Below are 22527 nucleotides of genomic sequence, written 5' to 3'. Positions count from 1 at the left end.
ATTTTTACTGAAATGCCAAGATCAAGGAGTAACCCTGTGAGTCACTGAATAAAGAGATTTTATTCTAATGTAAAGAAAGACACTCTCACAAATTCGAGATCAAGGAACATGCAGATGTGTAATCTGTCACTGCCTCCATTACTTTGATAAAGTCCCTGGGTATTAAATTCAGGTCAAAGGGGTATTTTATCAGTAATGTGTCTTTCTGTGAGTGATGGGCTGTGGTGACTGCAAAAGGAGATGTTTAAAAGCATAGGTCAATAATCTGTGTCAGACTATGTTAAAAGACTGTCAAACAATTGCAGCAGATTACTCGATTCGACGAATGTCTGTAAGGCAATCAAGCTTGTTTGGGGAACAAGCTCCTCTTTCTAAGACCAGAAATCAAAACTCTAACTGTCCAGGAACGCTTTACCCTTTAGCCCAAATGGCAGTCCATTTCTGAAACTAGGTGAAATGAATAAACTACCTTTGCTTGGCCTACTTTGTAGATCGTTTGACAGAGAGGAACGGGAAAAATGTAGATAAATCATTGACCAGGAAAGAAAAGGCACATTTCAGAGGGTGTGCTGATATCTACCAAATTATTATTTTATTTATTTTTTCACAAAATTCTCTTTATCTGTAAAGTGTTCTCTGCGGGTTTGCAAGATTTCTTTCGGTGGGATATAAGTACTGAACTTAGGTTGACCTTTTGTCATCTAGTGGGGCTAATCTCCAAGACTTCTTTTGTGCACTGGTAAGTTTCTTGGCAATTTAGAATGCTGACATAACTCCTGAACAAAGGCCCTACTAAGCATGCAGTGAAACTAAGCCAGGAGTTGGGTTTCAACCCCAGAGGCTTCAAATTTAGCTTTATTCGATTTGTTTGATAAAATCATAAAAGCATACAGGTACATTTCATACAACAAGTTTAAAAAAGATTACCCCAACGAAGTTTTTGTGAGATTCTATGAAACAGTTTTCCAGATCAAAAAGATTCAATAATGAAATTGCAGCAATTAACCTCATGTAAAAACATAAGAAAAAGGTTAAAACATGTACAAGTTACATCATGGAATTTCTATATTTCATTACTGAGATTAAAAAACGTGAGACAACAAAGATGACATACACCTCATCTAACAAAAGTAATTTAAGGTAAGCGTCTTTGCATGTTCTTAAGCCCCATTGTTTTAAAAGAGGTAATAAATACAATTTCCTGGGGGCAGAATACAGGTTACAGAAGAACATAATATGAATATTACTTTGTGATGAGTGATCGTCGCATGGGCAAATGAGGTTTGGGGCAGTCCAATCGTTTTGTTTAGGGAGGGTGACCATACGAAAGAAGGTACCTAGGCGCAGCCTGGTGAGAAGCATACGAGGGTAAGGTGCCGTTTCCGTCCTGAGGTACAATTGCAAACCTTCGGTGGGAGTAATTCTTTGGTAACTCAGGATAGTATTTTTGAGTCGCACTGCATCCCATCTAAGTCCCTCCAAGTGGGCAAGTAAAAGTTTTTTAAGAGACGACCTGGACAGATTTTCAAGGGACTCTGGGTCATCATAGTATTCCGGGCAGCCAGCCTGGGCAAACATCAACCGGACGTGTCGCAACCATCTAATTTTGGCTGCGGCATCCAAGCTCATGCAATCCCTGATTAGTTCTCTATTAAGTTGGCATTCCCTAGTAGACCAAATTTTGTGCCAGAGCAAGCATGGTGACAGCTTTATGAGGTCGCTAAGGTATTTGAGGCCAATCTCAATGTGAGTAATGAAGGTTGAAGTGGATTTGCTCACCCCCAATAAGTAGCGGATAAAATGATTTTCGCAAATTTGGAGGGAGGACACATCTTCAAAGCCCCATAAGCCTGCTCCATAGGTGACTGTCGCTATACACTTTGCTTGGTAAATCTGTATCATCTCGGCAGTCGGTTTGCCCCCAATTTTCGCTGCAAAAGTTCTCAGGGCACCAATAGCACGGGTAAAGGCAAGCCTCCTAGCCGTTACTGCATGTTTCCAGGCTCCTTTTCTCTCAAAGACAACACCCAGATAGCAAAAAGTGTCTGTGGTCTCGATTTTTTGCTCGTCAAGGTATATCGAGCATTGTGGCCTTATACTCTTTAGGGTGCACGGCATGGAGAAAGTTTTTGAGATGTTGACTTTCAAATTTCTTTTCCCCATGTAGGACGAAAATTCTCTTACCGCTCTCTGCAACCCTACCCTAGTCCTAGACATAATAGCCGCGTCATCGGCATATAATAGGATGGGAACAGGCCTACCATTGATAGCTGGGTAGTCATTCTGGAGATTTGTTAGGTTTTCTACAACTGAATTAATATAAAAACTAAATAGGAGGGGCGCGAGTATGCACCCTTGCCTAACCCCTCTATTTATAGGGAATTTCTGTGTGCACTGCCCCTGGGTCCCAAACCTAACCCTTGCACCAGCCTCTCTGTAAAGTTCTTTGATAAAAACCACTATTGTGGGATCCACCCCAATGTTCTCCAAAGTTGACCAAAGCTGCAGATGATCCACACAATCAAAAGCTGAGCTAAGGTCAACAAATGTAACAAATAGATCCCTTTTTAGCCTCAGTGTATTTGGACATTAGTAAGGACAGGTTTAGGCATTGCTCTTGGGTTCCCAGTCCCTTTCGGAATCCATATTGGAGTTCCGAAATAACCTTATGTTCTACCTCCCAGTGCTGGATCCTCTTTAGAACGATCCTTCCTGCAATTTTCATGAGGCCGTCTAGTAAGGATATGGGACGGTAGCAAGCCGGATCGTCCCTGTTTCCCTTTTTGAAAATGGGAACTACAATGGCATCTGACCAGGTCTTAATTAAGCCGCATTTGTTTCCCATGTTCAAAACGTTCGTTAAAAGCGGAGCCCAAAATTCCAAGTTTGTTTTGTAGGCATCCACTGGTGTGTGATCCGGACCAGGAGCTTTCCCTGAAGGACATTCCCTGATTGCATTATCAACCTCTAGGATGGTGAAGACCAAGTCAATTGGGTATGGCGAAGCTAGGGGATCACTTTGCTGGAAGTCCCGCATGGGTTTCTTCGATGATAAAAGTGCCTTTTCTTGATTCGTGCTGTTCCCCTGTCTATCAGTGTAGAGTTTCCCGTAATGTTCAACCCAAAGCTCTGCTGTAATTGCTACATCTAAGCAGTTATCAGTATGTTTTGGGTTGTATACTGATCTAATCACTTTCCAGAAAAGGTTGGTGTCTTTATTCCTGGCAGCTTCTCCCAGTGCTTCCCAGGCCTCCTTTTTTATGGTTGCTTTCCGGAGGTTAATTTCTCTCTTGTATTCTCGTCTAGCCTCAGAGATTTGGGCCCTATTTTTCGGGACGGTGTTTAAAACTTTCTTCAAGTTCTTTAGGGCGGCTGTGCACCTAGAATCAAACCACCTGGATGCACGTCTCCCCTTCTTATTATGGCTCTTGGTTAAAACCCCTTTTATGTATTCCTGTATATTGGCGAAAGCTGCCATAATCGCCTTAGGTTCCGCATCTACTTCTAAGCATACGAATATGTCTTCAAGGCAGGATGAAATTAATTTGTGGAAGAAAATGCTGGGGTTTAAATTCTCCCACTTTACCACATATCCATTTATCTTTGCTAAGGAAACCTCGAATGGATATTGTGGGCCACTAGGTTCCTTTAGTTTCTCTACTGGGAGCCTAACCCCAAAGGTAATAGGGTAATGATCACTCATTGGATCTTCCCCTATCTCCCAAGAGGTTATAAAGTTGGGCGCGGTGGGGGATATCAGTGCAAAGTCGATTGTGGATTCACAACCTCTTCCATTATATGTTGGGGCAAAGGGAACTGGGGGAGAGCATGCCTGATTAACGAAAGTGAGGTCAAAAGCAAACATAATATCTTAATCCAGTTCCCAAGCACATTACAGCGGAAGCCCTGATACGATCGCATCTTTTAGAACAAGATATTGGCTTGAATAGATCACAGTTTCAAAGTCTCAGGTCAGAATGGCCTCTTATCGTTCGTTCTGTTCCTGGATATAAACAAAAGCTGTCATTTCTACATCAGGAAATGATGTCTCCTTGCACCAACAGGTGAACATGAAGCAGGGGAGGGGTGCAGTGTGTGCCTAGCATAGGGTGTACCCATGCCAGGGTTACGGACAACAGGATCGCAACAAATTCTTGAGGATACAATCCTACTTAAGACCGTCGCTGCATTAAAAGTATAGTGGTGGGGTTCTCATAGAGGGGTGGCGAAATGCTCAGTCCAAGAACAATCCCTCCGCAAAGCATGCTTTGTAGCTGGATGAGGGAGGACGTGCTATGCTGTGCTGCAAAAAGAAAAGACGTTCTTCGGGAAGAAAGCCACCAACTGTAAATGTCCAGTTTCTTTAAAAAAATATGCTACAACAGAGAGACATCAGGAGCTTTTTGGGTCTCTAGCCTAGCTTCCTTGCGTAGCACAGCACAAACATACAACAAGTTTAAAAGGACAAAACCAGGAGGTTGATTTGGGTGCTAGAGGCTTCCATTTGTTTCCAAAAAAAAGAAAAAAGTGTCATGTTCATACAGAAATCCTTCCAGAAGAAGGATCGATCAGGTCTTGAATCTTTTGTTTTGTTGTCCTTCATGTTTTATGGAATAAAAAGTTCAACCTTTTTATTGCATGAAACTAAAACTGAGGTGCTGCCCCCTCTGTCTCCTTGCCCATACACTTAGCTTCTTCTTGCATAAATTCCTTAATCTTGGAGTTGGCAGCTGACGCTTTCTTTTCCTGAAGAATAGGAGGGGAAATCACACGCTCATCGTCATGCTGGGCGAGTAGTTTTCATTCTGAAAAGAATGGAGGAAGTTTCCCCCTAGTTCCCCGTCATCTCTTGGTGTTCCTGGAGGATTGCTAATACCACTTATGTTGTTTGGAGAGTTTTTTGAAAGTCCATCTATGTCGCCGGACCCTAATGATCCATTCATGTGATGCGGTTCCATTCCACCCATGCCTCCCAGAGGCTTGAAAAATGACTATTTGAAATTCTGTGCAGGCTATCTACAGACATTATTCTGTAGGTATTAACTCAGGATGTGATACCCAGTTCAGTCAAGGCCGCTTTATTTGGCCTTGTCTTGAGGATATCACTTTTCTTTCTTTCCCTTTTCAAGCTTGTATGACTGCTTTAAAATTTTCTAACAAATCTAGATTAAAAATGTTTGAATTTAGGGTTAACAAAAAATTATTCACCACTGTTCCATTTGTATTCCTGGTCCTTAGTTCTGCCCCTTCCACGCTCCACTGTTGTTTGTTCAAGTGGTTGTAGAAAAGCAGAGAATATTATTAATTGTGATACGGAAGCTATCAAGCTCTGTCTACTTTTATGTAGGTTAAGAATGTGCTTCTTTCTTTTGACTCGACCATTTCCCCCAAACAGCCAGTCTTGTATAGGAGAGCAAGCGGCAAATAAATAACGAGAGTGAGTAGCACTTATTTGATACACCTATGTTTGCCATCCCTTAGAGTTATTGATCCTATTTTATTTGTAAAAAAAAATTCAAGTTTTCTTTTTTGCTCTCTTTCAGTTTAAAGTACCCGCAGCAACAAGTGCCATAATTACTAATGGTAAGGATGTCCGTAATATTTATATGTCCTTGGTAATTCTGTCAGATCATTTTTTTTTCATTGTGTTTGTGGAAAGGTTTCAGACTTTACTAAGTGTCAGTTCCTACATGAAAAGAAGTACATACCACAGAAACTTGGATAGGATCAGGATGTGTGCGCTCGCATATGCAATTGGATCAGGAGAGCTCATTAATATACAAAAATAGGCCAAATTTCTTAAAGTAGAGCTGGTGTATAAAGCCATCATTGGAAATGCAATAGGTCTCGCATTTGTTAGTTAGAGCTATTGACATTAAAAATGGCAATGTCTTTTACCTATGTGTTATGGAGTGTATGTGTGTGGTGTGTAGTGGAATTGTGTGGGTGGATTGGATTAGTTAGTTGTGCAATTGTGTGGTGTGGGTTTGTGTAGTGGAATTATGTGGTATGGTGTGCTGTGGATTTATATGGATAGTAATTATGTGGTATTGCGTGTAATGGAATTATGTGGAGTGGGATTGTGTGCTTAGAGTGTTATTATGTGGAATTGTGTATTATGTTGCGGAGTGGTATGTAGTGGAGTTTAATTATGTGGTGTGCTGTTTAATTTTGTGACCTGATGTGGTTATAAACAAAGTCTGTGGCAAGCCACACACTAGCAGCAGCACCTAAAGGGTAGGTCTGCTATGAGTCATAGCCAGTAGGTTTTGGCAAAGCGAGAACTATTGGTTTTGCCAATGGCAGTATCATTTAGCCATGTTATGGTCGGATCCTATGCCACATATGCAACTATCACTCGGTAGAGAAGCCAAGGACTGGATGTGCTTGTGGTTTGCAAGCTTTTAAGGTCTACTGACAGAAACTCGTACTGCCTTCAGCATCAACTTTATAGCGGACCCTAAAATGGATGAAATATGTTTCAGATTCGTTTAAACTGTGTGTCCTCTTATGATAACTGCTGCTTTCAAAACAGTGTGTACAATGTAAACATATAGTTGTGTGAAGAGTGAAAATAAAAAAAATTCGGGCCAAGGAAGGTACCATGTTTTAGACAGCAACATTAAAATATGCAGGAGTTTCATTTCGTGCACAAAAAATTCCTTTACACTGAGATATTTAGACCATCCAGGCACCATTCTAACCTCTTTAATGTTGAATACCGCAATCCACAGCTGAACTTAAGAAAAGTTTTTTCTATTAATCTGAATCTCTTGTGCAGAGTTTGTAGTAATCTTTGAAAGTTTTGGGGCTTATAACAGGTTTTAATTTATTTTGTAAGTCTGACATTATGCATGGCAGTACTTATTTAAGCAGCAAGTGTGCAAAATCCATATATGTGTGGTGGAGAGGATAGTGTTGTAAATTGCTCAGTTAGACATAACAAAACGTACAGCTCTTGGCAATCCACTGTGTTGCTGGTGGGACAAGACTGCGCACGGCTAACGCTAGGGAAAGGTACGATGCGCCAGCCTACTGTAATGGAAGCTTTTGGTGCATCAAGTGTTACCTTGGCGGCAACCCCAGTGAGGGCTTTGACTGTTCCTGCTAGCCTCCCTGATTTCTCTGCAATTCCAGAAGCAGAACTCCCACCACAGTTATACGGCTTGAATTGCCAGACGGTTGAGACTGATCTTCCTGCAGATGCTTTGTTGCATTCTGGGCCATGAAGTCCTGCTACTATCCCTTCGCTTTTGGCCTCATATCAGAATGTAGAAGATATTGCTGTGGCTTCAGATATGAAAAGCGCATGAAAGCAGGGAAGAAAAGAGACTGTTGGTATACTGGTTGCCCCAAAGTCGGGTGTTGCAAATCATCTTTTAACATTGAATGTACCGGGCACAGAAAGCATTGGCTTAGCTGAAGGTGAGAAAGGGGAAGGGGGCACTGCTCACGGCACTGCAGGTGAAAAGTCGGCAGAAACTGCAGGAATGGCAGTATTAAACTCCTACGGGGGGTAATAGTTACTCAGCCTACAACAAGTAACCTGAATTTACCCCTGCAAGCTCCTCGAGCATTGGAAACGGCGGTGAGACATGCTGATAATCTGAGTACCACCCCCATGAACAGGTGGATCAAGGGGCGAAGTCTACCTGGGCTAGTGCTCCCCTGCTTTCTCCAGAGGGAGATACATTTTTCTCTCTGAACGATGATACAGATACGTCTCATTGCAGTGAGCCGGAGACCTCGCAATTAAGTGATACTGAAGAGGAGTCTCCAGCCACATTGCAGAGATGTTATAGCAAAACTAAGGGCTCTAAGCAACGTGCCAGGGTTAAAGGTAGATCCTCGGATATAGCCACTAGGCGGCTAGAGTGGGATTATTCTGCATCTACATTAACTACATGTAGTCCTGAAGTAGCGGGTGCTTAAGGAGCTAGCAATCCGGGTAGCCCACCTGCCACACCAACCTTGGAATTGCTGTAAATGACACTTAAACAAATGCAGGGGGAGGCCAGGCATGAAAGCAAAAGATCACAACTCGCTACTAAAAAGATTCAAGGGGCTATTAGAAAGATGAATAAACTGTGTTCAGATATGGCTGATCGAATAACCCACGTGGAGAATCGCACTGCAGCAGCTGAGGAAGAGATTGAGAAAATTCAGATATTTAAGACTGCACAGTAGAAACAAGCTCATGACATAGACTGGAAACTCGAGGACTTTGAAAATTGACAGCGTCGTAATAATGTTCGCCTTCTTGGTCTGGAGGAGGGCGCCGAAGGAGAGAACACTCTGGCCTTTGTTGTAAAGTTGCTGAAGGGTGCCTTCCCAGAACTGGCGCAATGGAACTGGGAATTAGAAATACAGCGAGCACACAGATTTCCAATGTTTAAAAAAATTGTCAAAAAATCAAGGGGGCCAACCCTGGGCTATGTTGATATTTAAGGGAAACGTTTTATTAAGGCAGGCAATTATGGATCGGGCCAGACCAGATTCAAAAAGATCTTTTGAGGGGCACACCGTCTTCCCTCGGCCGGATTTTTGCCACACGGCTGTTGAGCGGAGATGGAGGTTGCGCCAACTGATCACTCCATTTCAGCCTGCAGGTTGTGAAGCTTTTTTACTTTTTCCTGCACGGCTTAAGGTTATCTATAAAGGGAGGGTCAGGATGTTTTTTTCAGAGATCAAAGCCCAGGATTTTCTCACAGAAATAACTGATTCACGGGGGGAAAATCCGTCTGCAACGTATTGGAAAGGGGGGCTACTGGAAATAACTGAGAGCTATTGTAAAATCTGTGCAGAGGTCCTTTACTCCATGGAAATGTTTTCCGGTCCTGAGTGTGCCTTTTTATCCCTTTTTCTTTTTTCTCTTTTTGTAAGATGAGGCAGGAAAGGCTGGGGTTGGTGGGTGTCTCTTGGGATGAGGGGGGTGGGCGTTAGCACAGAGGGAGCATCAGTGGTCATACATAGGTCATGTTTGACCTAATTGCCTGTACTGGAGGTAAGGGGGTGGGGGTGGTGGGTGGCTCTGGGGGGGTTGTGGGGTGTGGTTTGGCAAGCAATCAGCACAGCATGAGATACTTCGAGGTGTGAGGTTTGGGCAGGGAAAGGATAGTTGGATTCAAGTTGGCTTTAGTTGGTTCTTTAATGCAATTTGATTGATAACTTCGTATGGCAGTTTGGAATGTAAGAGATCTATTCAAATATGGTTAATTGTAGGGAACTCTGGAAATCTTAAAACATGAGTTTGCGGATTCTGACAGTAAACATCTGCGGGCCTAATCAGGTTAAAAGAAATAAGGCAGCAAATTGGTTGAAATCCTTACGGGTGGACTTCTTATGTGTTCAGGAAATACATAATGAGGGTGGTAGAGCGCGTATACTCGAACAACTTGGTTTTAAACTACTGGCATATACAACGCAGGGCTCAAGAACCCGGGGGGGGGGTGGCAATCCTCACCTAGAGGAATGATGTGAGGGTGCTTAGAAAGTCAACTGATCAATGGGGACGCTGGGTCCTGATCTAATGCTTGTTAGGTGGTTTTAAATTCACACTCTGTTCCGTATACGGCTCAACATGTGATGATCCAGAGATGCTAGATTTCTTAGACTTTAGCTTGGTATCATGGCCTGCTCCGATAATCATAAGTGGGTATTTTATTATTAATGGCTTGGAGCTACAATGGGGTGACCCAGGTAGTAAGTATGCAGGCAAAAAAAAGAAGATGGGCTCCGCTTTATCTAATTTAGTTTATAATAATGGCTTAGTAGATGCATGGGCTTATATGAAACCCTCCGAAGTAGGTAGCACTTTTTTTTCTCCCCCTCAAAAGGTTGTTTCTCGTTTGGATTATTTTTTTGTGTCCAGTCAATGTACCACTAATCTTGGGATTGAGAGGCACCCTCGTATTATCTCAGACCATAATCCATTAATCTTGATTGTTAAATTCTCAATGATGGAAAAAAAGAACGTTGGCTGGACCTTTGAGCGAAGGTTATTATATGACCCTGATTATGATATATATATATATATATAAGGGGATGGATTAGGGAATTCTGGGATTTTAATTGTGGGAGCACTAGGGGTGGAATTGTATGGGATGCTTTTAAGGCGGGGTGAGAGGGGAGACAACAAGCTACAGTCTGCATTGGCAAAAAAGAAGCGGCTAAGGGAATTCAAAGTTAGTCAGGATCTATGTAGGCTAGAGGAAGCATTAGTAACAGCTATTAACTCGGGAGAAGTGTTAGAGGAAATATTAGTACAGCTTGCTATGATAAAGGCGGAAGTAGGGGATCATTATGCTAAAAAATCAGTTGAGATTTATATGTCCAAAAAAGAGCACTGTTATGAATTCAGTGAGCGGGTGGGACATACTTTGGCCGTCAGAGCTAGGCAAAAAGTGTCAGCCGGGGAGATCTCTGAAATCTATGATGAGGGCAGAAGGGATATTACAGATGTAGCAGGCATTAGCAAGACTTTTAGGCTTTTTTATCACCAGTTATATTCTGGTGGCTTATCTGTGGCACCAGAGCGTGTTTGTGAATATTTAGATAAAATATCTACCCAGAAGGTAGATCTATTAGACAGGGAGGAACTTGAGAGGACGTTTTCTCAGGATGAAATAATGGATGCCTTGCAAGATTTGCCTCCTGGAAAAGCTGTGGGTCCCGATCAGATCCCGCTAGAATTTTATAAGATCTTCAAAGATTTTATCGGACTTGATTTAATTGAGGTTATGCTACTAGTTCAAAAAGGGGGGCCGGCTCCCGAATCATGGTCGGGGGCGGATGTCGTTGTCTTTCTGAAAAAAGACAAACCAGCTAGGGAGCCGGGGTCATATCGGCCAATCACTCTTCTGAATAGTGATGTTGAAGTATTTTCTAAAGTTTTGGCCACTCGTCTAAATGGCATCTTAAAAAAATCTATTCAAACCTGTCAGCATGGGTTCATTATGGGTCGTGGGACAACGCAACACATACGGCGGGTGATTGCGCTTTTTGACGCAATGGAGATCTCGGGAGACTCTATGGCTGTTTTGTTATTAGATGCAGAGAAAGCATTTGATAGGGTCTGCTGGGATTTTCTCTGGGAGGCTATGAGATGGTTTGGGTTGGGGTTTATCAAATCTGTGCAAGTGTTATATCGGGATCCTACGGCTCGAGTAAAGGTTAATGACAATTACACTTCCCCGTTTAATAAACAGAGAGGGACGCGGCAGCGCTGCCTGTCTTCCCCTCTGTTATTCGCTATCTATATGGATCCCCTAATACGATTATTTATGGGTAGAAATGAAATTTGTCCAGTTGTTAGTCAGGGGATTGAAACCAAAGTCCTCGCCTACGTGGATAAAGTGGCTATAGTCACTGCAGATTCACATTCGGCTTTGGAAGCGGTTGAGACATAAGCATTAGACTTTGGTATATTTACGGGGTATGCCCTCAATAAATCTAAGACCCAAGTAAATAAGAACCGGTCAGTTATTTTTGAGCATTCCCGTGTCATAGACACGGCTGTATACCTCGGTGTACAGGTGACCCCAGATCTGGAAACGTTGGTGGCTAAAAATATGGAACCAGCAATTAGGAAGTTTGTACCTTTGACAGCAGGATTGACCCTCAGGTTACCTAATGATACAGTGGATGCAAATGAGAGATAAGCTATGCCTCGGAAAGCACAACTTAAAGGCTTGCACCTTAGCAGCAGGACAGTCCCATGAGTTGCATAGAAGATACAATGGGTGAAAGCAAGCCTAAAGAGCTACTGAAAAGGACCCACAGGAGTTAAAGGCTTGCTACTTGGGCAGAAGGGTTGTCTCTCAGGTTAGATGATACAGTTAGTGTAATGAGAGATAGTAGCCATTTCTCAGGATGCACTGTAGTTATAGACTTGCACGTAGATTGTGGGGCTGTCTGCCTGGATAAGTACTGTTGGCGTAAATGAGAGATGAGTTGGCTCTCAGGATACATTGGAATTAAAGGCTTGCACGGGTGTCTCTCAAGTTACATAGATGATAGTGGGCCTAAATGAAAGATAACTGTCTCGTAGGATGCTCTTGAATGAAAGGTTTGCACCTGTTTCTCATTCTACTTAACTGTCTCCCTGGGTACATGAGTGGTACAGTGTGTGCAAACAAGACAGCAGGCGTATCCCTCGGGGTGCACAGGAGCTGCACGTGGATGCTTCCCTCTTTAGGGATATGACTGCAGACTCCTTGTCTAATTGCGGTGTGGATTTTGCTGTCAGTACATCACTCATGTATAGAAGTGTATGAACCGCTTTACCGCTCGCCCTGCCTCTACAAACGATTTGTTCATGCTGATTTGTTGAACGAAGCATGTCCTGGCACAGTTACCCACACCTTTTGCGGTGAACTGTTCCTAAAGGGTGGGAGGCTGAGTACCACGTCATGCAGCGGCTATTAATATGTGACAGATGCTGTTCTTCCTCCGCTGGCAGGTGGGATTACTGGTAGAACAGTAGGGCGCCCCTCACCGGCACACTTGTGGCATGTACCACGAGAGACCTGAACTTCAGGTGGTCCACTATAACATGTTTTGCCTCCGCCTTAGACAGCAGCTCTCTCTCTCAGGGTAACAACCAGGCTTGTTAAATGATGTTTGCCTTTTAGACATAGCAGATCTATCTTGCTGTGTGCACTGCAAGTCATTGAACAAAATGGTAGCACTATCTCTAATTATAACAAATATGACCTGTTGGATTCGGTTTAACTTAGCAGTATACAGTAGAGCCGTCTCCTATTGAATCCGTCTCCAAGAGAATGTTTGATCTGTGGTGCATATGCGCTGTATACATTACCTCATTCGTTCACACATAATTTCGATGTTTGCCTGCTCTTTTCAAGTCACTAGCCAAAAGAGTTCTCTCCCAGAGCACTTCACTTGTTAAAGGAGATCTGCCGTGTGTTAGACAGCAGAGCTCCCTTTGGTTTTACTACATATGATGTCTTAAAGGAGCTTCGCTCTGCTGTAAATAGCACAAATATCTCTTGTTGTGTAATACCTGTGCTTTGCTGAATGTGCTTCACGCTTGGCAAACAGCAGAGCTCTCTCTCAGTTTGCAACATCTGTGTCTTGTTGAAGGACACCAGACCCATGTGTGACTTGCTTGAGGAACTACACTCAATTTCAGGACAACAGCCATATAATCGAGCAGCGAGTTAAGAGCACAGCTGTAGGCATGTCGATAACAGCAAGGAAAAATAAAAACAGTGACAGGAGTGAACGTATCAGCTGCAGGAACCAGTCAGGATACAGCAAAGAAGATGGACACTGGAATCAGTGTATGGTAAGTTACAGGTGGGGTAAAGTTGTTCTATTGATTAGAGCAGGTCCAGCAGACAGCGCATGCCCGCTGCCAAAGCTCCACCTTAAAATAGACTTCTCTTTGCTTCTTCCTTCCCAAACACAGTGAAAGACCACACTTAAGGTGTTTTAGAATCCGGGAAATAATAAGTTACCATTACTTTTTAAATATTTAATATTGTGTAAGTATACCTCATATAGCTGAAAAGGGATTAGAAAACGACAATTCCTTTGTTAAAAATATAAAAATAATAATGTACGTAGTATTTTAAGGAAGTAAGACCCACAAAAATATAAGTACTCGAGTCCTACAAAGTGATTAGAAATTCCGTAAAACATGTTAAAAAAGTAAGCATTCCCGTGAAAACAGTATGTTCAAAAATAGTTCTCAAAAGGACGGTTATATTTACAAAATGCCGATTTTCTTTTTTAAGAACCATCCTTTATTGCTGCCTACCAATTCCTTGTAGCCAGTTGTTAACATTAATTTTAAATACAGTTTTCCATGTCTGTAATTGACCACGGTGGTTTGCCTTAGGGTAAAAGCACGGTGGTAAGAGGGAGATGAGAAATTGAGAGTTCTTTGAATTTACAAGGCACACAACGAGATTATTTTGACCATGTAGTGTTTGTCTTTGGGCTCCTCGGCAGTGTATCTGTGCCTCTGTAAGGCCATGAATGTAGAATATCCTCTGAGTAAAGTTCTTGTTTCAACAAAGACACACTCGGAGATTTGTCACTAAAATCCACAGCATTCTTGAACTTAGATGTGTTATAGTGATCAACAGCAGATTGCTACCAAGGTAAGTATTTTTCCACAATATCTTATATTAAATCAAATGGTCGTAGGATGCAAAAGGATTGACACTTATGCTTTTTGTGTTGTAGTTTCCTTTAAATTGAGTGTAGCTAAGATTTACATTTCAAATTGTTATTACTGCAGCCTCACACAGTTGTAAAATACAGAATTATTGCTATGTAATTGTCAATAACTGCAGTGTTTTTCACCAACGGGGCTTAAGTGGCATCAAGCGTGAGACTCAAATTGTCTGTAATGTCACTGAGAACCCTGAAATTAAAAAGTCCCCTTTATGCCCAGTTACCAATCTAGAGTTTTAAGTTATGTATGGCCACACCACATCTTTCTCTACACAGATCAGTTGTGCAAGCATGTAAAATGTCAGGTGGAGAGAGGGAATACACAACATGGCCTCGCTTGCCTCAGTCCCCCTGCTGTGTTATGTATCTACTTGGCAAATTATCTAAGATTTGGTGGCCTCTTTTCCATCCCCTACTACCCTTTAGCCATCTTTCTCCTTACCTGCCCAATTGAAAAAACACACACATCCTGCCACCCTCCCATACTAAACTCCTTCCCCTTCCCTTCCCAATGAAATAAAATGAAATGAAAAGACCATTTATATAGCACAGTAGTACCCTCAGGCATCCTAGCGCTGTAGACATCACGCTTTTTGCAAAATAGTTAAAAGCTATTCTGGTTTGTTAAAAAGCAGGGTTTTTAGGAGTTTACGGAAGGTGAGTAGTTTGGGCTCTGATCTGAGTTGGAGGGGGAGGGAGTTCCATAGCCTGGCCGAGTTGTGGGAGAACGAGCGGCCTCCATACCTAGCGCTCTTGAACCTAGGTATCAGGGCCAGGAAGGAAGATCCAGATCTGAGCTGTCTGGTTGGGTGGTAGGCGGTTATCATAGGTTGGTTAATGATAAATATTATACCTCATGTCCGGCCACCCACACCCTGCAGCACTGGTGGTGCTACCCACTTAGGTAGCCCTTTAGACATGTCCCAGGCCAGCCATGGAAGAGCCACTGGGTGCAGTTTTAACCTGCTGTTTCGACCTGCCAAAATAAACCTCTTGCCAGGCCCAAAACATCCTTTCTAATATGTACACGTCAACCCGGATGTAGACCCTGGACAGCCCAGAGGGCAGGGTGCAGTACATTTAGTAAGTTGTGCATGTACTTTCTAGGTGTTGTGGGTCCTGGTGGTGAAAAAATCTTACATTTGTTTTTTACTACTGCAAGGTTCATCTCTCCCATATGATAACATTAGACTTGCCTTATTGCATATTAAAAGTGACATTTCCAAATGTGAAGAGATAATTGGTTCGTGTTTGGTGTCTCTGGAATCCAGATTTACAATCCTAACTTATGTGAAGTCTGATTTAAAATAATAATTCTGTAAATACCATTTTCTTAAAGTTGGCATTTTCCTGTCTTAGCCATTTGGTGCCTGCAGCATGTTTCTGGTCACATGACTGTGTGTAGTTGGCAGTTGGGCTTTGTATATTCCTCCTAGATAGCCACACACAATGGAAGCTTAGGTGTGACTTAATGGGTCGTCACTGGTAGGATGAGATCAAGGAGGGGTGCACAGGCCCATTTGAATAGGCTGTGTTCTGTTTCCTCCACACAAAGCATACCGATGTAGTTAGTCTGTTTCCTCCACACTAAGCATACCGATGTAGTTAGTCTGGAACCATGGCAGGGCATCTCTGCACTTCAAAGGCATGCCTCTAGAAGCTTCTCCCCACATCAAAGGCATAACTGAGTATGAAAGAAGGACCTAAGACACCACCACTTCAGGACTTTTCTGGACCTGTGGATACTCTGCCTGGAAGGAGGACTGGTGTGCTGCATAAAGGACTGCCACTCTGCGGGATGACCACTCTGAAGGAACTGCTACTCTGCTGTGCCAACCTGATGTCCTCTTGCCTCTGTAAGAAGTACGGGATCTGTAACTTCATCTTGAACCCAAGACCCCAGAGTGACTCAAAAAGCTTGTCTGTTCGCTTCCTGATCTGAGCCTTAGGCACCCCAACAGCTCCTGGACTCATATTCAGTGATTTCCTGACTCCCAAGTGTTGCCTCTCAGGCCCTAGACCCTTGATGTGGCTCTTGAGCTTTTGAAATTAAGCTTTTGGTCTCTGGCAGCCGTGAATGGGCCCGATTGCACCAGAACCACGCCACTCTCACCAATAAACAGTGCCATCTGCCCCCTAGCCTGTCTCTTCTCACTGCAGCATTGACAGTTCGTGGGGGATGGCCAGTGTGAATCTCCAACCCGCCATCCGCGACGCTCAGCCTGCTGTTCGCACCATGCCGCCTTCAATGCTCTCCTTGCGACCCACTCCAATGCGAACAGGGCTCTTGCCACAAAATATAACAAGGTAAAACTTCAGCAGGACCAATCTGGGACTGTATCTGGCCCGCTCTCCATAGCAGTTGGCCTGAACTTTTGACTTTGACCCGGACTTGCGCAAACAGATAGCCACTATTTGTTCTTTGTGCTTTTAGGAGCTATATTGCAGTTTATTCTTTTTAAAATTCATAACTCCGGTCCTACTGATTGGAATTTTGTTGTTCTGGCCTTGCTTTATTTTTTACTAAATGAAGCTTTATGTTGTGGGATACTTTTTTGTGGTGTTTTGACTGGTTTACTGTTTGATGTATTGCACACAAACTTTACACATTGCCTCCAAGTTAAGCCTGACTGCTCTGTGCCAAGCTACCAGGAGAGTGAGCACAGGTTGATTTGGGGTTTTACTTGCGCCTTACCCGGACTAGGATTGTGGTTGCTGTCTGACCAGAGCTCACACCACAGTCAACCAGTAAAACAATTTCTCAGAGGCCTCGGCAATTATTTCATTAGAAATTGAGAAGCTATATATGCTGTTTTGTGGCTTCTCCGGCTTTCTCCGCTTGGGTCTGACTCCTCCCACACATTGTATTGGCTTTTGCGTGTCCCTTTAAAAAATGAAAGCACACAAATTGCTAAAGGCTGGTGCATGTCCCACCTCTTTTCTAATGTTCACTCCCACAGTGTTTTGCTCTTGGGAGCAAGCAGCGCGCGCAATGCGGCAGCTGCATTCTTCGTGGGTCAGGTTACTATTTCCACACAACGCGCGGTGCTTTTGCTTGTTTTAAATGTTCACTCCCACTGCGCTTTGCCTGCGGGAGCGAGCAGCGGCGCTCAGTGCAACAGCTACAATGCTCGTGGATCAATTGCATTAGCTTCCAAGACTGTTGAGAGCAAAGTTGAGTTTCATGGTTACATTTCTAAACGTTTGCATGAATGCAAGGGCAAACGCTCAACCTTCTGCACTACTTAAGGTTCCCCATCCCACTAAATTTCAGCCCGTACAGTTAAATCCTGTTTACACTGGTTTAATGTGGTTTGTTTTCACTCCTGTCCATTCACTGGCCAAGCAAAGCATATGGCGTTTGGTGAAATTGGCTCTTTGTATGTAGAGTCGAAGAAATTTCTTACCGGAGTGGGGACGCGGAAGGAGCACCACAAGGAAGTTGCAGGAATAATCCAGCCACAGGCAGAATGCCGGAAAAATATAGAAATTTCATTCACAGTTAAATCAATGCATAGGAGGGCAAATAAAAGCTCAAGGAAACGAGATGGCCGCTTAAAAGGAGTTTTTAAGGCAATGTAAAAGCATAGCCAATTAAGACCATCTTTTATTTTACCTACTACTTACCTCAACTTAACAGGTAGCGCGTCAGCAAAATAAATACAGCGCTCTTGGTTGCTTCTGTTAATACATAACTTGAAAGCTATGAGCAACCCCCACCCTCTTATACCTGTTTATTTCCCACTCTGCTGTCCTGCTGCCTTTCATCCGGCGCGAACAGATCGACACAAGTCTTGTTTTGGCGTTCTTGACTGTCTTTAATTGTGCTCCTCATACTTCAAGCATGTGCAAGCACCACCTTCACACACATGTGCTGTAGACTTCATGCTCACTGCACGTATTCAAATGGAGTACATTGTGCGGCTTAATGACACAGGTGTGTTCTAAAGGGGCTATCCAGGAAAGGGATAAATAGTTCTCTTTACTGGCACTGCATATTCAGCAATTGCTAGCAATGTTTGATTATGTCTGCCATGGGTCTGATACCTATGGTGACATCATTCACAGGATGGCCATATAAGGTAACGCAAATGCTTATATGGCTGAGATACCCGCCACCCCCTCTCAACACAATTCCCAAGAATGGGAATACGGAAACATTTCTGAACTTTTGGAAGGCGGGAGGGAGTTACCCTCCCGGCCGTATTTATTAAAATATGAAACAAAATTAAAACATTAAAATAACAGTTTCATATCTTGTACAATTTCATTTCCATATTACGATGTTTGGCTGACCTTAACATATTTCTAATACAAAGGTTCTCCTAGCCGATACTAACATCCTACAAATACATTCTTAAATTGAAATTGTACATCCTAACGTTAAGGGCCAACGGCAAGGTCGTAACCGGTGTCAGATCCCTAAACCAGAACTACCCCCTCACTTGTGAGGGGCGGCCGCACAGAGGACTGTACCTCATGTGCACATACCAATTTCCCTTGTCTTGACGGGGGCCCCAATTAACTCGACGCCATTTTATGGTCGTCCGAGGACTCGTGTGAGGTGTCTAGAAGGTAGCGTAGACCCCCCTCCCCACCCCACACAACTTACCACATCTGCCGTCGCAGATGTCCTGGCCCCGGGAAATTCCCAGGAGGGGCCCGTAGCCCCTCCTATCCAGGGAGGGGCCTTGACCGCCTTCCCTTTCCTTTCGGCGTCCCATCCTTAGAAGGGACCGCCTCCCCGTTGAGGGGCCAATGGCCACCTCCCCCCGGGCGCTCCCATCGGTAATGGGTGACGCCCCCCCCCATAGGGATCTTCCAATTACTGCTCACCGATCATGACCTTACCGCCCGACCGAAAATAAATACGACATTAAACTAAAAAAGGACTAATCACTAAAAGACAAAAGATGCTCAATATATGAACTGTCGAAACATCACCGATCAACACTGGTGCAAATACTTTATTCGCTAAAACATACTGTAAGAAATTATCCACTTTATTGCATAATGAATCACAACTTTTAATCCAAGCAACCTGTAAGAAAATTGCGTTACCACTTTATTGCATAATGAATCACAACTTTTAATCCAAGCAACCTGTAAGAAAATTGATTTACCACATCAAACTTTACATCAGACCACTTGCTGTCCTCAGGGGCTGGTGGGTGGGTCAAAATTGGCTCTTCGTTCCGTCTCGAGCTCACGTGCAGCGGGGAGGTGCAGCTTCAGAGCACAGGAACAAGAGGATGCTACCTTGGCTTGTCGCTCCTTTTATCCCTCTTCGGGCGGGCGTAAACCCGCCTCCGCCCGCCTCTGGGGGCGTGGCTGGCGGCTTCAGTGTCTAGGACAACCCACTCTAGGGCGGGAAAAAGCGTGCCCCGGCTACGCCGCTTCGGGCATACCAGCCGGGACTCGCCTCCCGCCCAAGATGGCTTCCCGGGGAGATCGGGGTACTCCACCATACGTTCGGGGGGACCGATTGGTCGCCCCTTTCCATATGGCTGAGATACCCGCCACCCCCTCTCAACACAATCCCCAAGAATGGGAATACGGAAACATTTCTGAACTTTTGGAAGGCGGGAGGGAGTTACCCTCCCGGCCGTATTTATTAAAATATGAAACAAAATTAAAACATTAAAATAACAGTTTCATATCATGTACAATTTCATTTCCATATTACGATGTTTGGCTGACCTTAACATATTTCTAATACAAAGGTTCTCCTAGCCGATACTAACATCCTACAAATACATTCTTAAATTGAAATTGTACATCCTAACGTTAAGGGCCAACGGCAAGGTCGTAACCGGTGTCAGATCCCTAAACCAGAACTACCCCCTCACTTGTGAGGGGCGGCCGCACAGAGGACTGTACCTCATGTGCACATACCAATTTCCCTTGTCTTGACGGGGGCCCCAATTAACTCGACGCCATTTTATGGTCGTCCGAGGACTCGTGTGAGGTGTCTAGAAGGTAGCGTAGACCCCCCTCCCCACCCCACACAACTTACCACATCTGCCGTCGCAGATGTCCTGGCCCCGGGAAATTCCCAGGAGGGGCCCGTAGCCCCTCCTATCCAGGGAGGGGCCTTGACCGCCTTCCCTTTCCTTTCGGCGTCCCATCCTTAGAAGGGACCGCCTCCCCGTTGAGGGGCCAATGGCCACCTCCCCCCGGGCGCTCCCATCTGTAATGGGTGACGCCCCCCCCATAGGGATCTTCCAATTACTGCTCACCGATCATGACCTTACCGCCCGACCGAAAATAAATACGACATTAAACTAAAAAAGGACTAATCACTAAAAGACAAAAGATGCTCTGTCGAAACATCACCGATCAACACTGGTGCAAATACTTTATTCGCTAAAACATACTGTAAGAAATTATCCACTTTATTGCATAATGAATCACAACTTTTAATCCAAGCAACCTGTAAGAAAATTGCGTTACCACTTTATTGCATAATGAATCACAACTTTTAATCCAAGCAACCTGTAAGAAAATTGATTTACCACATCAAACTTTACTTCAGACCACTTGCTGTCCTCAGGGGCTGGTGGGTGGGTCAAAATTGGCTCTTCGTTCCGTCTCGAGCTCACGTGCAGCGGGGAGGTGCAGCTTCAGAGCACAGGAACAAGAGGATGCTACCTTGGCTTGTCGCTCCTTTTATCCCTCTTCGGGCGGGCGTAAACCCGCCTCCGCCCGCCTCCGGGGGCGTGGCTGGCGGCTTCGGTGTCTAGGACAACCCACTCTAGGGCGGGAAAAAGCGCGCCCCGGCTACGCCGCTTCGGGCATACCAGCCGGGACTCGCCTCCCGCCCAAGATGGCTTCCCGGGGAGATCGGGGTACTCCACCATACGTTCGGGGGGACCGATTGGTCGCCCCTTTCCATATGGCTGAGATACCCGCCACCCCCTCTCAACACAATCCCCAAGAATGGGAATACGGAAACATTTCTGAACTTTTGGAAGGCGGGAGGGAGTTACCCTCCCGGCCGTATTTATTAAAATATGAAACAAAATTAAAACATTAAAATAACAGTTTCATATCATGTACAATTTCATTTCCATATTACGATGTTTGGCTGACCTTAACATATTTCTAATACAAAGGTTCTCCTAGCCGATACTAACATCCTACAAATACATTCTTAAATTGAAATTGTACATCCTAACGTTAAGGGCCAACGGCAAGGTCGTAACCGGTGTCAGACCCCTAAACCAGAACTACCCCCTCACTTGTGAGGGGCGGCCGCACAGAGGACTGTACCTCATGTGCACATACCAATTTCCCTTGTCTTGACGGGGGCCCCAATTAACTCGACGCCATTTTATGGTCGTCCGAGGACTCGTGTGAGGTGTCTAGAAGGTAGCGTAGACCCCCCTCCCCACCCCACACAACTTACCACATCTGCCGTTGCAGATGTCCTGGCCCCGGGAAATTCCCAGGAGGGGCCCGTAGCCCCTCCTATCCAGGGAGGGGCCTTGACCGCCTTCCCTTTCCTTTCGGCGTCCCATCCTTAGAAGGGACCGCCTCCCCGTTGAGGGGCCAATGGCCACCTCCCCCCGGGCGCTCCCATCCGTAATGGGTGACGCCCCCCCCATAGGGATCTTCCAATTACTGCTCACCGATCATGACCTTACCGCCACAGGCCGGATAGTTGACCGGCTATCCGGACCCCCCACAAAACTCCTACCTAAAGGTCATGCTGTAAACTCTTTAGCCAGGCTACGAGGTCTCCTATGAGTAAAGAATTCCCCACCCGGGACAAATGGACCCCATCCTCCAGATACATACTGTCCCCCCTGATACAACCATGAGGAATCAAATGCAATGCACTTGTACGAAACAGTCTAGCCAACTTGTTATTTACCTTCTTCACCGAATGATTTATAGCAGACACAGAATTCGCCCCCCGCCACACTTTTCGTGGAATCATATGGGACCATGCAATTGTGCACCCTGGAACCCTTCTCGCCAACCAACTTACTGTGGATAGTATCGCCTCGAGAAGTAGTCGTCTACCAGTGGTCACCAAATCATTGCCCCCAAGATGCACTATGATTATAGATGGCGGTGACCTTGTCCGCCCTAACAAACCCTCGACAAAAGGTTGGAACTGGTCAATACAGAGCCCGCCCCTTCCGTAGAAGGTCACCCTGTACCCGTATTCCCCAGCCATGTGAATCATGTCACCTGCTTTGAATACGTCCGCGGCACGCCTCACGTATGAGTGGCCCACGACCCACACCACTTTTTCCGCAGCCAGTGATCTTTGACCGCTGGTTCCCAGGTGTCGGGTCGACTGCACAGTCCGCC

General features: G+C 44.6%; 1 protein-coding gene across 1 annotated transcript in view; it reads left to right on the top strand.

Annotated features, from left to right (window-relative positions):
* Positions 1-22527, top strand: part of UFM1 (ubiquitin fold modifier 1) — a 165987-nt gene that overhangs the window by 94716 nt on the left and 48744 nt on the right. The window contains exon 4 of the mRNA XM_086935068.1: positions 5544-5583. Within this exon, the coding sequence (XP_086791194.1) occupies positions 5544-5583 (40 nt within the window). The remainder of the gene's footprint in view (positions 1-5543; positions 5584-22527) is intronic.

The sequence above is a fragment of the Lissotriton vulgaris genome, chromosome 8, assembly GCF_964263255.1.
Source record: "Lissotriton vulgaris chromosome 8, aLisVul1.2, whole genome shotgun sequence".
NCBI classification, from domain to species: domain Eukaryota; kingdom Metazoa; phylum Chordata; class Amphibia; order Caudata; family Salamandridae; genus Lissotriton; species Lissotriton vulgaris.
This window is presented reverse-complemented; position numbering and strand designations above follow the sequence as displayed.